General features: G+C 55.1%; 1 protein-coding gene across 1 annotated transcript in view; it reads right to left on the reverse strand.

Moving 5' to 3' along the window:
- Positions 1 to 11,326: 11,326 nt before the first annotated feature.
- PELO (pelota mRNA surveillance and ribosome rescue factor) overlaps positions 11,327 to 16,455 on the reverse strand; it is a 32,061-nt gene continuing 26,932 nt past the window's right edge. The window contains exons 7-13 of the mRNA XM_075831005.1: positions 15,261 to 15,422; positions 12,745 to 12,791; positions 12,601 to 12,674; positions 12,140 to 12,211; positions 11,862 to 11,936; positions 11,735 to 11,766; positions 11,327 to 11,618 (exon numbers count right to left, since the gene is read on the reverse strand). Coding sequence (XP_075687120.1) covers positions 11,530 to 11,618; positions 11,735 to 11,766; positions 11,862 to 11,936; positions 12,140 to 12,211; positions 12,601 to 12,674; positions 12,745 to 12,791; positions 15,261 to 15,422 — 551 coding nt within the window. The 3' untranslated portion in view covers positions 11,327 to 11,529. The remainder of the gene's footprint in view (positions 11,619 to 11,734; positions 11,767 to 11,861; positions 11,937 to 12,139; positions 12,212 to 12,600; positions 12,675 to 12,744; positions 12,792 to 15,260; positions 15,423 to 16,455) is intronic.

Below are 16,455 nucleotides of genomic sequence, written 5' to 3' on the forward strand. Positions count from 1 at the left end.
AGGGGAAGAGGACAGAGGAGCCTGGAGGGGAAGAGGACAGAGGAGCCCAGAGGAGGAGAAGAGGACAGAGGAGCCCAGAGGAGGAGGAGGTGAAGAAGAGGACAGAGGAGCCCAGAGGAGGAGGAGGAGAAGAAGAAGAGGACAGAGGAGCCCAGAGGAGGAGGAGGAGAAGAAGAAGAGGACAGAGGAGCCCAGAGGAAGAGGAGGAGGAGAAGAGGACAGAGGAGGAGGAGAAGAGGACAGAGGAGGAGGAGAAGAAGAGGACAGAGGAGAAGAAGAGGACAGAGGAGCCCAGAGGAGAAGAGGACAGGGGAGCCCGGAGGAGAAGAGGACAGGGGAGCCTGGGGGAGAAGAGGACAGGGGAGCCTGGAGGAGGAGGAGGAGGAGGAGGAGAAGAGGACAGAGGAGCCCCGAGGCGGAGAAGAAGAGGACAGAGGAGCAGGGGAAGAGGACAGAGGAGTCCGGAGGAGGAGAAGAGGACAGAGGAGCCTGGAGGAGGAGAAGAGGACAGAGGAGCCCGGAGGAGGAGGAGGTGAAGAAGAGGACAGAGGAGCCCAGAGGAAGAGGAGAAGAAGAAGAGGACAGAGGAGGAGGAGGAAGAGGGGAGGAAGAGGAGAAGAAGAGGACAGAGGAGCCCAGAGGAGGAGGAGGAAGAGGAGAAGAGGACAGAGGAGGAGGAGGAGGAGAAGGAGAAGAAGAAGAAGAAGAAGACAGGAGCCCAGAGGAGGAGGTGAAGAAGAGGACAGAGGAGCCCAGGAGGAGGAGGTGAAGAAGAGGACAGAGGAGCCCAGAGGAGGAGGTGAAGAAGAGGACAGAGGAGCCCAGAGGAGGAGGTGAAGAAGAGGACAGAGGAGCCCAGAGGAGGAGGTGAAGAAGAGGACAGAGGAGCCCAGGAGGAGGAGGTGAAGAAGAGGACAGAGGAGCCCAGAGGAGGAGGTGAAGAAGAGGACAGAGGAGCCCAGAGGAGGAGGTGAAGAAGAGGACAGAGGAGCCCAGAGGAGGAGGTGAAGAAGAGGACAGAGGAGCCCAGAGGAGGAGGTGAAGAAGAGGACAGAGGAGGAGGTGAAGAAGAGGACAGAGGAGGAGGAGAAGAAGAGGACAGAGGAGCCCAGAGGAGGAGGTGAAGAAGAGGACAGAGGAGCCCAGAGGAGGAGGTGAAGAAGAGGACAGAGGAGCCCAGAGGAGGAGGTGAAGAAGAGGACAGAGGAAGAAGAAGAAGAAGAAGAAGAAGAAGAAGAAGAAGAAGAAGAGGACAGAGGAGCCCAGAGGAGAAGAAGAAGAGGACAGAGGAGCCCAGCGGAGGAGGAGAAGAAGAAGACGACGACAGGAGCAGGGGAAGAGGACAGAGGAGCCTGGAGGGGAAGAGGACAGAGGAGTCCGGAGGAGAAGAGGACAGGGGAGCCTGGAGGAGAAGAGGACAGGGGAGCCCGGAGGAGGAGGAGAAGAAGAGGACAGAGGATCCCAGAGGAGGAGGAGAAGAAGAGGACAGAGGAGGAGGGGATGAAGACAGGAGGAGGAGAAGAGGACAGAGGAGCCCGGAGGAGAAGAGGACAGAGGAGCCCGGAGGAGAAGAGGACAGAGGAGCCCGGAGGAGAAGAGGACAGAGGAGCCCGGAGGAGAAGAGGACAGAGGAGCCCGGAGGAGAAGAGGACAGAGGAGCCCGGAGGAAAAGAGGACAGAGGAGCCCGGAGGAGAAGAGGACAGAGGAGTCCGGAGGAGAAGAGGACAGAGGAGTCCGGAGGAGAAGAGGACAGGGGAGCCTGGAGGAGAAGAGGACAGGGGAGCCTGGAGGAGAAGAGGACAGGGGAGCCTGGAGGAGGAGGAGAAGAGGACAGAGGAGCCCGGAGGCGGAGAAGAAGAGGACAGAGGAGGAGAAGAGGACAGAGGATCCCAGAGGAGGAGGAGGAGAAGAAGAGGACAGAGGATCCCAGAGGAGGAGAAGAGGACAGAGGATCCCAGAGGAGGAGAAGAGGACAGAGGATCCCAGAGGAGGAGGAGGAGGAGGAGGAGGAGAAGAGGACAGAGGATCCCAGAGGAGGAGGAGGAGAAGAGGACAGAGGATCCCAGAGGAGGAGGAGGAGAAGAGGACAGAGGATCCCAGAGGAGGAGGAGGAGAAGAGGACAGAGGATCCCAGAGGAGGAGGAGGAGAAGAAGAGGACAGAGGATCCCAGAGGAGGAGGAAGAGGAGGAGAAGAGGACAGAGGATCCCAGAGGAGCAGAAGAGGACAGAGGATCCCAGAGGAGGAGAAGAGGACAGAGGATCCCAGAGGAGGAGGAGAAGAGGACAGAGGATCCCAGAGGAGGAGGAGAAGAGGACAGAGGATCCCAGAGGAGGAGGAGGAGAAGAGGACAGAGGATCCCAGAGGAGGAGGAGGAGGAGAAGAGGACAGAGGATCCCAGAGGAGGAGGAGGAGGAGGAGAAGAGGACAGAGGATCCCAGAGGAGGAGGAGGAGGAGAAGAGGACAGAGGATCCCAGAGGAGGAGAAGAAGAAGAGGACAGAGGAGCCCAGAGGAGGAGGAGAAGAAGAAGAAGAGGACAGAGGAGCCCAGAGGAGGAGGAGAAGAAGAAGAGGACAGAGGAGCCCAGAGGAGGAGAAGAAGACGACGACAGGAGCAGGGGAAGAGGACAGAGGAGCCTGGAGGGGAAGAGGACAGAGGAGCCCGGAGGAGGAGGAGAAGAAGACGACGACAGGAGCAGGGGAAGAGGACAGAGGAGCCTGGAGGGGAAGAGGACAGAGGAGCCCGGAGGAGGAGAAGAGGACAGAGGAGCCCAGAGGAGGAGGAGGTGAAGAAGAGGACAGAGGAGCCAAGAGGAGGAGAAGAAGAAGAAGAGGACAGAGGAGCCCAGAGGAGGAGAAGAAGAAGAGGACAGAGGAGCCCAGAGGAAGAGGAGAAGAAGAAGAGGACAGAGGAGGAGGAGAAGAGGACAGAGGAGGAGGAGAAGAGGACAGAGGAGGAGGAGAAGAAGAGGACAGAGGAGCCCAGAGGAGAAGAGGACAGGGGAGCCCGGAGGAGAAGAGGACAGAGGAGCCCAGAGGAGAAGAGGACAGGGGAGCCTGGAGGAGAAGAGGACAGGGGAGCCTGGAGGAGGAGGAGAAGAAGAGGACAGAGGAGCCCGGAGGCGGAGAAGAAGAGGACAGAGGATCCCAGAGGAGGAGGAGAAGAGGACAGAGGATCCCAGAGGAGGAGAAGAGGACAGAGGATCCCAGAGGAGGAGAAGAAGAGGACAGAGGAGCCCAGAGGAGAAGAGGACAGGGGAGCCTGGAGGAGAAGAGGACAGGGGAGCCTGGAGGAGGAGGAGGAGAAGAGGACAGAGGAGCCCGGAGGCGGAGAAGAAGAGGACAGAGGAGGAGGAGAAGAGGACAGAGGATCCCAGAGGAGGAGGAGGAGAAGAGGACAGAGGATCCCAGAGGAGGAGGAGGAGGAGGAGAAGAGGACAGAGGAGGAGGAGGAGAAGAGGACAGAGGATCCCAGAGGAGGAGGAGGAGAAGAGGACAGAGGATCCCAGAGGAGGAGGAGGAGGAGAAGAGGACAGAGGATCCCAGAGGAGGAGGAGGAGGAGAAGAGGACCCCAGAGGAGGAGGAGAAGAGGACAGAGGATCCCAGAGGAGGAGGAGAAGAGGACAGAGGATCCCAGAGGAGGAGGAGGAGGAGGAGGAGAGGACAGAGGATCCCAGAGGAGGAGGAGGAGGAGGAGGAGAGGACAGAGGATCCCAGAGGAGGAGAAGAGGACAGAGGATCCCAGAGGAGGAGAAGAGGACAGAGGATCCCAGAGGAGGAGGAGAAGAGGACAGAGGATCCCAGAGGAGGAGGAGAAGAGGACAGAGGATCCCAGAGGAGGAGGAGAAGAGGACAGAGGATCCCAGAGGAGGAGAAGAGGACAGAGGATCCCAGAGGAGGAGGAGGAGAAGAGGACAGAGGATCCCAGAGGAGGAGAAGAGGACAGAGGATCCCAGAGGAGGAGGAGGAGGAGGAGGAGAAGAGGACAGAGGATCCCAGAGGAGGAGAAGAGGACAGAGGATGAGGAGGAGAAGAGGACAGATGATCCCAGAGGAGGAGGAGAAGAGGACAGAGGATCCCAGAGGAGGAGGAGGAGAAGAGGACAGAGGATCCCAGAGGAGGAGAAGAGGACAGAGGAGCCCAGAAAAGGAGAAGAGGACAGAGGATCCCAGAAAAGGAGAAGAGGACAGAGGATCCCAGAAAAGGAGAAGAGGACAGAGGAGGAGAAGAAGAAGAGGACAGAGGAGGAGAAGAAGAAGAGGACAGAGGAGGAGAAGAAGAAGAGGACAGAGGAGCCCAGAGGAGGAGGAGGAGGAGAAGAAGAGGACAGAGGAGCCCAGAGGAGGAGGAGGAGGAGAAGAAGAGGACAGAGGAGGAGGAGAAGAAGAGGACAGAGGAGGAGAAGAAGAAGAGGACAGAGGAGCCCAGAGGAGGAGAAGAAGAGGACAGAGGAGGAGGAGAAGAAGAGGACAGAGGAGCCCAGAGGAGGAGGAGAAGAGGACAGAGGAGGAGGAGAAGAAGAGGACAGAGGAGCCCAGAGGAGGAGGAGAAGAGGACAGAGGAGGAGGAGAAGAAGAGGACAGAGGAGCCCAGAGAAGGAGAGGACACAGGAGGAGGGGATGAAGACAGAGGAGGAGGAGAAGAGGACAGTGGAGCCCGGAGGAGCAGGGGAAGAGGACAGAGGAGTCCGGAGGAGGAGAAGAGGACAGAGGAGCCTGGAGAAGAGGACAGGAGGAGCCCGGAGGAGGAGAAGAAGAGGACAGAGGAGCCCAGAGTAGGAGGAAAAGAAGAGGACAGAGGAGCCCAGAGGAGGAGGAGAAGAAGAGGACAGAGGAGGAGGAGAAGAAGAAGAGGACAGAGGAGGAGGAGAAGAAGAAGAGGACAGAGGAGCCCAGAGGAGGAGGAGGAGAAGAAGACAGAGGAGGAGGAGAAGAAGAGGACAGTGGAGCCCGGAGGAGCAGGGGAAGAGGACAGAGGAGTCCGGAGGAGGAGAAGAGGACAGAGGAGCCTGGAGAAGAGGACAGGAGGAGCCCGGAGGAGGAGAAGAAGAGGACAGAGGAGCCCAGAGTAGGAGGAAAAGAAGAGGACAGAGGAGCCCAGAGGAGGAGGAGAAGAAGAAGAGGACAGAGGAGGAGGAGAAGAAGAAGAGGACAGAGGAGCCCAGAGGAGGAGGAGGAGAAGAAGACAGAGGAGGAGGAGAAGAAGAGGACAGAGGAGCCCAGAGGAGGAGGAGAAGAAGACAGAGGAGGAGGAGGAGAAGAAGAGGACAGAGGAGCCCAGAGGAGAAGAAGAGGACACAGGAGGAGGGGATGAAGACAGAGGAGGAGGAGAAGAGGACAGTGGAGCCCGGAGGAGCAGGGGAAGAGGACAAAGGAGTCCGGAGGAGGAGAAGAGGACAGAGGAGCCTGGAGAAGAGGACAAAGGAGTCCGGAGGAGGAGAAGAGGACAGAGGAGCCTGGAGAAGAAGAGGACAGGGGAGCCTGGAGGAGGAGGAGAAGAGGACAGAGGAGCCCGGAGGCGGAGAAGAAGAGGACAGAGGAGGAGAAGAAGAAGAAGAGGACAGAGGAGGAGGAGGTGAAGAGGACAGAGGATCCCAGAGGAGGAGGAGGAGAAGAGGACAGAGGATCCCAGAGGAGGAGGAGGAGGAGAAGAGGACAGAGGATCCCAGAGGAGGAGAAGAGGACAGAGGATCCCAGAGGAGGAGGAGGAGGAGGAGGAGAGGACAGAGGATCCCAGAGGAGGAGGAGGAGAAGAGGACAGAGGATCCCAGAGGAGGAGGAGGAGGAGGAGAAGAGGACAGAGGATCCCAGAGGAGGAGAAGAGGACAGAGGATCCCAAAGGAGGAGAAGAGGACAGAGGATGAGGAGGAGAAGAGGACAGATGATCCCAGAGGAGGAGGAGAAGAGGACAGAGGATCCCAGAGGAGGAGGAGGAGAAGAGGACAGAGGATCCCAGAGGAGGAGGAGGAGGAGAAGAGGACAGAGGATCCCAGAGGAGGAGGAGAAGAGGACAGAGGAGCCCAGAAAAGGAGAAGAGGACAGAGGATCCCAGAAAAGGAGAAGAGGACAGAGGATCCCAGAGGTGGAGGAGAAGAAGAGGACAGAGGAGCCCAGAGTAGGAGGAGAAGAAGAGCCCAGAGTAGGAGGAGAAGAAGAGCCCAGAGGAGGAGGAGAAGAAGAGGACAGAGGAGGAGGAGAAGAAGAAGAGGACAGAGGAGGAGAAGAAGAGGACAGAGGAGCCCAGAGGAGGAAGAGGAGGAGGAGAAGAAGAGGACGGAGGAGGAGAAGAAGAAGAGGACAGAGGAGCCCAGAGGAGGAGAAGAAGAGGACAGAGGAGGAGGAGAAGAGGACAGAGGAGGAGGAGAAGAAGAGGACAGAGGAGCCCAGAGGAGAAGGAGAGGACACAGGAGGAGGGGATGAAGACAGAGGAGGAGGAGAAGAGGACAGTGGAGCCCGGAGGAGCAGGGGAAGAGGACAGAGGAGTCCGGAGGAGGAGAAGAGGACAGAGGAGCCTGGAGAAGAGGACAGGAGGAGCCCGGAGGAGGAGGAGGAGAAGAAGAGGACAGAGGAGCCCAGAGTAGGAGGAAAAGAAGAGGACAGAGGAGCCCAGAGGAGGAGGAGAAGAAGAGGACAGAGGAGCCCAGAGGAGGAGGAGAAGAAGAGGACAGAGGAGGAGGAGAAGAAGAAGAAGAGGACAGAGGAGGAGGAGAAGAAGAGGACAGAGGAGCCCGGAGGAGGAGAGGACAGAGGAGCCCGGAGGAGGAGGAGAAGAAGAGGACAGAGGAGGAGGAGAAAAAGAAGAGGACAGAGGAGCCCAGAGGAGGAGGAGGAGGAGGAGAAGACAGAGGAGGAGGAGAAGAAGAGGACAGAGGAGCCCAGAGGAGGAGGAGAAGAAGACAGAGGAGGAGGAGGAGAAGAAGAGGACAGAGGAGCCCAGAGGAGAAGGAGAAGAAGAGGACACAGGAGGAGGGGATGAAGACAGAGGAGGAGGAGAAGAGGACAGTGGAGCCCGGAGGAGCAGGGGAAGAGGACAAAGGAGTCCGGAGGAGGAGAAGAGGACAGAGGAGCCTGGAGAAGAGGACAAAGGAGTCCGGAGGAGGAGAAGAGGACAGAGGAGCCTGGAGAAGAAGAGGACAGGGGAGCCTGGAGGAGGAGGAGAAGAGGACAGAGGAGCCCGGAGGCGGAGAAGAAGAGGACAGAGGAGGAGAAGAAGAAGAAGAGGACAGAGGAGCCCAGAGGAGGAGGAGAAGAGGACAGAGGAGCCCAGAAGAGGAGGAGAAGAGGACAGAGGAGGAGGAGAAGAGGACAGAGGAGCCCACAGGAGGAGAAGAAGAGGACAATGGAGCCCGGAGGAGAAGAGGACAAAGGAGCCCTGAGGAGGAGGAGAAGAAGAGAACAGAGGAGCCCAGAGGAGAAGAGGACAGAGGAGCCCGGAGGAGAAGAGGACAGTGGAACCCGGAGAAGAGGACAGTGGAGCCCGGAGGAGGAGGAGAAGAGGACAGAGGAGCCGATGAGGACAGAGGAGCCCGGAGGAGGAGAAGAGGACAGAGGAGCCCGGAGAAGAAGAGGACAGAGGAGCCCGGAGGAGAAGAGGACAGAGGAGCCCGGAGGAGAAGAGAACAGAGGAGCCCGGAGGAGAAGAGGACAGAGGAGGAGGAGAAGAGGACAGAGGAGGAGGAGGAGAAGAGGACAGAGGAGCCCGGAGGAGAAGAGGGCAGAGGAGCCCGGAGGAGGAGGAGAAGAAGAGGGCAGAGGAGCCCGGAGGAGGAGAAGAAGAGGGCAGAGGAGCCCGGAGGAGAGGACAGAGGAGCCTGGAGAGGACAGAGGTGTCTTGCAGCAGTTTATTCCCCTCTCCCTATTGAGAATACATGAATGCTCCGCCGAACTGAGCGTGTATATGTATGGTGAAGCGGTCGGCCATATGCTTTTAATGTGTATGGCCAGTCTAAGGCTAGGTTCACACGCTGCGGTTGTTTCGCATTTTTTTGTGGTTTTGGAAGGATGAAAAAAAAATCTTTAACATGTTACAGCTGTAAAAACCGCGCGGCCAATTACTGTATCACAGCTTTGGCAATTTGTGGTAAAATGAGCACTTGTAAAAAAAAAAAAAAACAAGCAAAACAACCGAAGTGAGTGAACCCAGCCGCAAACCGATCAGATCCGACCAACGACGTTCCGTTCCATGCCATCACAGTATTAGGATGCAGTCACCAGAGCGCGGGGACGTTTTATCACATCGGTAGGCTTGGTGTAAAGATCCCCCCCCCCCCGAACAACTTACATACCCTGTATCCGTTTACCATGGGAATAGCACAACCCACTTACCTCATGTACATTGTGTGTGTGTGTGTGTATATGTATATATATATATATATATATATATATATATATATACACATACACATACACACATACACAGTGAAGGAAATAAGTATTTGATCCCTTGCTGATTTTGTAAGTTTGCCTACTGTCAAAGTCATGAACAGTCTAGAATTTTTAGGCTAGGTTAATTTTACCAGTGAGAGAGAGATTATATAAAAAAAACAAAAAAACAGAAAATCTAAATTGTCAAATTATATATATTTATTTGCATTGTGTACAGAGAAATAAGTATTTTATCCCTTTGGCAAACAAGACTTAATACTTGGTGGCAAAATCCTTGTTGGCAAGCACAGCAGCCAGACGTTTTTTGTAGTTGATGATGAGGTTTGCACACATGTTAGATGGAATTTTGGCCACTCCTCTTTGCAGATCATCTGCAAATCATTAAGATTTCGAGGCTGTCGCTTGGCAACTCGGATCTTCAGCTCCCTCCATAAGTTTTCGATGGGATTAAGATCTGGAGACTGGCTAGGCCACTCCATGACCTTAATGTGCTTCTTTTTGAGCCACTCCTTTGTTGCCTTGGCTGTATGTTTCGGGTCATTGTCGTGCTGGAAGACCCAGCCACGAGTCATTTTTAATGTCCTGGTGGGGGGAAGGAGGTTGTCACTCCGGATTTGACGGTACATGGCTCCATCCATTCTCCCATTGATGCGGTGAAGTAGTCCTGTGCCCTTAGCAGAGAAACACCCCCAAAACATAATGTTTCCACCTCCATGCTTGACAGTGGGGACGGTGTTCTTTGGGTCATAGGCAGCATTTCTCTTCCTCCAAACACGGCGAGTTGAGTTAATGCCAAAGAGCTCAATTTTAGTCTCATCTGACCACAGCACCTTCTCCCACTCTCAGAATCATCCAGATGTTCATTTGCAAACTTCAGACGGGCCTGTACATGTGCCTTCTTGAGCAGGGGGACCTTGCGGGCACTGCAGGATTTTAATCCATTACGGCGTAATGTGTTACCAATGGTTTTCTTGGTGACTGTGGTCCCAACTGCCTTGAGATCATTAACAAGTTCCCCCCGTGTAGTTTTCGGCTGAGCTCTCATCTTCCTCAGGATCAAGGATACCCCACGAGGTGAGATTTTGCATGGAGCCCCAGATCGATGTCGATTGACAGTCATTTTGTATGTCTTCCATTTTCTTACTATTGCACCAACAGTTGTCTCCTTCTCCCCCAGCGTCTTACTTATGGTTTTGTAGCCCATTCCAGCCTTGTACAGGTCTATGATCTTGTCCCTGACATCCTTAGAAAGCTCTTTGGTCTTGCCCATGTTGTAGAGGTTAGAGTCAGACTGATCATTGAGTCTGTGGACAGGAGTCTCTTATACAGGTGACCATGTAAGAGCTGTCTATAATGCAGGCACCAAGTTGATTTGGAGCAGTAACTGGTCTGGAGGAGGCTGAACTCTTAATGGTTGGTAGGGGGTCACATACTTATTTCTCTGTGCACAATGCAAATAAATATATATCATTTTGACAATGTGATTTTCTCTTTTTTTATTTTTATATATAATCTATCTCTCACTGGTAAAATTAACCTAGCCTAAAAATTCTAGACTGTTCATGACTTTGACAGCGGGCAAACTTACAAAATCAGCAAGGGATCAAATACTTATTTCCTATTTCCTTTACTGTATATATATATATATATATATATATATATATATATATATATATATATATATATACACACACATACTACCGTTCAAAAGTTTAGGGTCACTTAGAAATGTCCTTATTTTTTTTAAAGAAAAGCAGTTTTTTCAATGAAGATAACATGAATTGAATCAGAAATCCACTCTATACATTGTTAATGTGGTAAATGACTATTCTAGCTGCAAACGTCTGGTTTTTAATGCAATATCTACATAGGTGTATAGAGGCCCATTTCCAGCAACCATCACTCCAGTGTTCTAATGGTACATTGTGTTTGCTGACTGTGTTAGAAGGCTAATGGATGATTAGAAAACACTGGAAAACCCTTGTGCAATTATGTTAGCACCGCTGTAAACAGTTTTTCTGTTTAGAGGAGCTATAAAACCGACCTTTGGGCTAGTTGAGAATCTGGAGCATTACATTTGTGGGTTCGATTAAACTCTCCAAATGGCTAGAAAAAGAGAGCTTTCATGTGAAACTCGACAGTCTATTCTTGTTCTTACAAATGAAGGCTATTCCATGCGAGAAATTGCCAAGAAACTGAAGATTTCCTACAACGGTGTGTACTACTCCCTTCAGAGGACAGCACAAACAGGCTCTAACCAGAGTAGAAAGAGAAGTGGGAGGCCCCGCTGCACAACTGAGCAACAAAACAAGTACATTAGAGTCTCTAGTGTGAGAAATAGACGCCTCACAGGTCCTCAACTGGCAGCTTCATTAAATAGTACCCGCAAACCGCCAGCGTCAACGTCTACAGTGAAGAGGTGACTCCGGGATGCCGGCCTTCAGGGCAGAGTGGCAAAGACAAAGCCATATCTGAGACTGGCTAATAAAAGGAAAAGATTAATATGGGCAAAAGCCACAGACATTGGACAGAGGAAGATTGGAAAAAAGTGTTATGGACGGACGAATGGAAGTTTGAGGTGTTTGGATCACACAGAAGAACATTTGTGAGACGCAGAACAACTGAAAAGATGCTGGAAGAGCGCCGGACGCCATCTGTCAAGCATGGTGGAGGTCATGTGATGGTCGGGGGTAAAGTGGGAGATTTGTACAAGGTAAAAGGAATTTTGAATAAGGAAGGCTATCACTCCATTTTGCAACGCCATGCCATACCCTGTGGAGAGGTTGGTGGTCGCTGTGGCTCTGGACCAGTTTCTAAAAGCTGGAAAAAGTTGTAAGCGGCGGTTTCCATAAAAGGGGAACTCCACCCAAACTGTGCAGCCACCCGGGCAGAGTCCGATAAACACGTTCAGTATAACAGAGCGTGAGCGGTGGCACCACATCACCATCATCAGTCTCTGCTTTATTTCATCATCATCCTTGCCGGTGACAACTCAGAAACCCCCATCATATGGATCGTACATAGTAATAACCATGAGGCTCCACCCCTGAGCACAGTCCCCGCCCCATGACAGTCCACCAATAAATAATCTTCAGGTCTGTCTCCATGTGAGATGCTGCAAAACTACAGCACAGTGGGCAGCGCTAATCTTCTCCTGAGCTGGACTCGTCTTCCGACAGATCCGCCACTGGAAATCTCAAAATGGCCGCAACCCCCGTCAGCTGGTTCAGTTCTGAAAAAGAAAACCGCGTCAAACGTCAGGACGACGCCAACCCAGTGACTCACTGCTGTCACGGCACACAGCCCCGCCCACTCCAGACCCCGCAGCCCCGCCCACTTCAGACTTACGTTCTCCAGAGACGTGTAAACTCGAAAAAATCCTTTGTGGAAAAGAGAATTGGGGAAAAAAAAAACTGTGAAAATCTGAGACTGGAGTGGCATAGCTCCACCCCCTCCCCTCCCCCGCTGCCCGCACCTCACGACTCCTCCGTTCTCCTTCACACTGTCCACAAGTTTTACATAACGGGAACGAGTGGCCACATCCTGATGTCTAAAGAAAGAGGAGAACATATGAGAACATGGGGGGGCCACACACACACACACACACACACACACACACACACACACACACACACACAGAGTACGGGCCACACACACACACACACACACACACACACACACACACGCGCGCGCAGAGCGCCGGACACACTCGCAGAGAGGGGGCCACATACAGGGTCAGGATAACGGAGGTACCTGAAGAGTTGGTCGGTGACTAGCAGGGTATCTACAGCCAGAGCTTCGTTCGCCCTCTCCACGTGTTTAATCCTAGAAGAGACAACAAGACTCAGCGAGAGGATGGAGGGAGTGGTGATCATCACCAAGGGCAGGATGGGAGTAGTAGTATTTAGGCAGCAGGAGTTACGTTTTATTAGCTGGGGGGCAGGGTGGGTGCCCGCTGTATCCGGTGCCAGGGATGAGGGTGTGAAGCGGATGATAAGGAGAGAATCCGGCTGATAACCCCGGGGGAACTGTAAACATGTCATGACCGAATTTGCGGAGAGGAGGGCGGCGGGCACAGGGCCACACCTGCCTCCAGGACCCACATACAACTCATGTACACACGGGTATAGTGAGGCGCAGAGAACGGGGCACGAGGCGCAGAGGAGGCGGAGCGGGGCGCAGAGGAGGCGGGGCGCAGTGTGCGGGGTACTCACCCATAGAAGGCGCGGTCTGGTTCGTGTTGCAGCATCTTGTAGAAGTCTCCCAGGGCTTTGATTTCAGTGGCCGCCTGTGAGGAGAGGGGAGGGGGCAGTTAGTGTTGGCACAGTCACTGGTGCCTCATATCGGGGGACACTCACCTTAGTATCTGCCAGGCGGGCGGTGACGACCGGATCACACAGAACCTCTGCAACAACAACAAAGAATAAATCCTACCAGAACGAAGTCTGAGGGCCCCCCCCCCTTGTTCTCCTCCCATCGGTCAGGGGCCCCCCGTGTTCTCCCATCAGTCAGGTCCCCCCCCGTGTTCTCCTCCCATCAGTCAGGGGCACCCCCGTGTCCTCCTCTCATCTGTCAGCCCCCCCGTGTCCTCCTCTCATCTGTCAGCCCCCCCCCCGTGTCCTCCTCTCATCTGTCAGCCCCCCCCCGTGTCCTCCTCTCATCTGTCAGCCCCCCCGTTTCCTCCTCTCATCTGTCAGCCCCCCCGTTTCCTCCTCTCATCTGTCAGCCCCCCCGTGTCCTCCTCTCATCTGTCAGCCCCCCCCCCCCGTGTCCTCCTCTCATCTTTCAGGGCCCCCCCCCCGTGTTCTCCCAACTGTCAGGCCCCCCCTGTGTCCTCTCATCTGTCAGGGCCCCCCCCGTGGCCTCCTCTCATCTGTCAGCCCCCCCCCGTGGCCTCCTCTCATCTGTCAGCCCCCCCCCCCCGTGTCCTCCTCTCATCTGTCAGCCCCTCCCCCCCGTGTCCTCCTCTCATCTGTCAGGGCCCCCACCTCGTGTCCTCCTCTCATCTGTCAGGGCCCCCACCTCGTGTCCTCCTCTCATCTGTCAGGGCCCCCCCCCCGTGTTCTCCCAACTGTCAGGCCCCCCCTGTGTCCTCCTCTCATCTGTCAGGGCCCCCCCCCCCTTGGCCTCCTCTCATCTGTCAGGCCCCCCCCCCGTGGCCTCCTCTCATCTGTCAGGGCCCCCCCGGTGTCCTCCTCTCATCTGTCAGGGCCCCCCCCCCCGTGTCCTCCTCTCATCTGTCAGTCCCCCCCTGTGTCCTCCTCTCATCTGTCAGGGCCCCCCCTGTGTCCTCCTCTCATCTGTCAGGGCCCCCCCTGTGTCCTCCTCTCATCTGTCAGGGCCCCCCCTGTGTCCTCCTCTCATCTGTCAGTGCCCCCCCCTGTGTCCTCCTCTCATCTGTCAGGCCCCCCCCCCCCGTGTCCTCCTCTCATCTGTCAGTCCCCCCCCCCCGTGTCCTCCTCTCATCTGTCAGGCCCCCCCCCCCAGTGTCCTCCTCTCATCTGTCTGTCAGGCCCCCCCCCCCCGTGTCCTCCTCTCATCTGTCAGGGCCCCCCCCTTGTCCTCCTCTCATCTGTCAGGCCCCCCCCCCCCCCAGTGTCCTCCTCTCATCTGTCTGTCAGGCCCCCCCCCCCCGTGTCCTCCTCTCATCTGTCAGGGCCCCCCCCCCGTGTCCTCCTCTCATCTGTCAGGGCCCCCCCTGTGTCCTCCTCTCATCTGTCAGGGCCCCCCGTGTCCTCCTCTATCTGTCAGGGCCCCCCGTGTCCTCCTCTCATCTGTCAGGGCCCCCCCTGTGTCCTCCTCTCATCTGTCAGGGCCCCCCCTGTGTTCTCCTCTGATCTGTCAGGGCCCCCCGTGTCCTCCTCTGATCTGTCAGGGCCCCCCGTGTCCTCCTCTGATCTGTCAGGGCCCCCCGTGTCCTCCTCTGATCTGTCAGGGCCCCCCGTGTCCTCCTCTGATCTGTCAGGGCTCCCCGTGTCCTCCTCTGATCTGTCAGGGCCCCCCGTGTCCTCCTCTGATCTGTCAGGGCCCCCCGTGTCCTCCTCTGATCTGTCAGGGCCCCCCGTGTCCTCCTCTGATCTGTCAGGGCCCCCCGTGTCCTCCTGTGATCTGTCAGTGCCCCCCCTGTGTCCTCTCATCTGTCAGGCCCCCCCCCGTGTCCTCCTCTCATCTGTCAGGCCCCCCCCCCCCGTGTCCTCCTCTCATCTGTCAGGCCCCCCCCCCCCGTGTCCTCCTCTCATCTGTCAGGGCCCCCCCCCGTGTCCTCCTCTCATCTGTCAGGGCCCCCCCTGTGTCCTCCTCTCATCTGTCAGGGCCCCCCGTGTCCTCCTCTCATCTGTCAGGGCCCCCCGTGTCCTCCTCTCATCTGTCAGGGCCCCCCGTGTCCTCCTCTAATCTGTCAGGGCCCCCCGTGTCCTCCTCTAATCTGTCAGGGCCCCCCGTGTCCTCCTCTAATCTGTCAGGGCCCCCCGTGTCCTCCTCTCATCTGTCAGGGCCCCCCCTTGTGTCCTCCTCTCATCTGTCAGGGCCCCCCCGTGTCCTCCCCTCATCTGTCAGGGCCCCCCCCCCCCCGTGTCAGTCCGACACAGATGAGAGGATATCGGGGTATATTACTGGGAATTCCTCATTATACCCCACCCTGCGGACAAGTCCTGCCAGGGGCACTAGTATGCTAATTAGAGGGCGGAGTCAAGGCCTGCAGCATTCACTAGGTTAACCCTTCACAGTCAGTGTCGGGACGGTCAAATAAACAGAGGAAGCAGAAACACAGAGAGCTGAGGCTAATGAGAGTGGAAGGTGCAGGATCCCCACAGCAGCACAGAGGATCTCAGTGCACTAGGTGAAGCCGGTTTAGGGGCCACGCACCCTGCATTACCTGTCAGCGAGTACTTGTGTCCGGACGAGCTGTGCACCTGCAGGAACTTCACCCGGTTTTCCAAAATCGTCTTTAAATCTTGTTTCACAGCGCGAAGGAAAAGGAATTCACAGAACTGCTCCCGGACGAACCCCGGCGACGCCACCAACACGACTTTCACCACTGAGAGACAGTCACAGGAGACACCCCCGGGTTAGAGAGAGAGACAGTCAGACGAGACACCCCCAGGTCAGAGAGAGTCACACGAGACACCCCCGAGTTAGAGAGAGTCACACGAGACACCCCCGAGTCAGAGAGAGTCACACGAGACACCCCCGAGTCAGAGAGAGTCACACGAGACACCCCCGAGTCAGAGAGAGTCACACGAGACACCCCCGAGTCAGAGAGAGTCACACGAGACACCCCCGGGTCAGAGAGAGTCACATGAGACACCACCGAGTCAGAGAGAGTCACACGAGACACCTCCAGGTCAGAGAGAGACAGTCACACGAAATACAATGGAGCGGACCTCAATAGTTGGTGGGCGTGCAACAGTTAAATTCAAAAAAGGCTGCCTGCCGGCAGAAATAAGCCCTGTTTTCCAACCATTATTAAAGAGTAAAAATAAAATAAAAAAGTCTTTATTCAATTTGCAACAAGGACAGACTACATGAAATTTAAAAGTTAATGTCCATTTCTGACAGCAATTAGCACAGTGCCAGACGTAAGAGCTCTGTCTAGAAAGGGTTAAGTACCACAACCACAGAGAACTAGTTATTAGTTAGATTCCAAGGTGTCAATAGGACAATTATTAAAATAAAGGTAGAAGCCCCCCCGACATGTTTCGCTACGATGTAGCGTCCTCAGGGGTATCGGGGCCAATGACAGCGAGCGGCGGTGTCAGTCTCATTAAGTATTCACTGCAACTAGCTGAACATGTGTCCACAATCAGTCGATAGCCTATCCAAGGAGGAATAGAGGACCGAGCCTCCTCCTCCGTTGATTGACAGATTCTGCCACCAATCACTTACTAGTTAGATGCCACCAATGAACAGCACTCAAGTGCACAAGCACACCAGGCTGCTTGATGGTAATCGCTGTACATATAATTATAACATTACTATAATACAAGAAAGAGGTCACCGATGAGTTTATAGATAAGTGCACAGAGGCACAAAGTGAGAAAAGTGATGGGATAGTAACGAATGTGATTAGT

The sequence above is a fragment of the Rhinoderma darwinii genome, chromosome 6 (assembly GCF_050947455.1).
Source record: "Rhinoderma darwinii isolate aRhiDar2 chromosome 6, aRhiDar2.hap1, whole genome shotgun sequence".
NCBI lineage: Eukaryota > Metazoa > Chordata > Amphibia > Anura > Rhinodermatidae > Rhinoderma > Rhinoderma darwinii.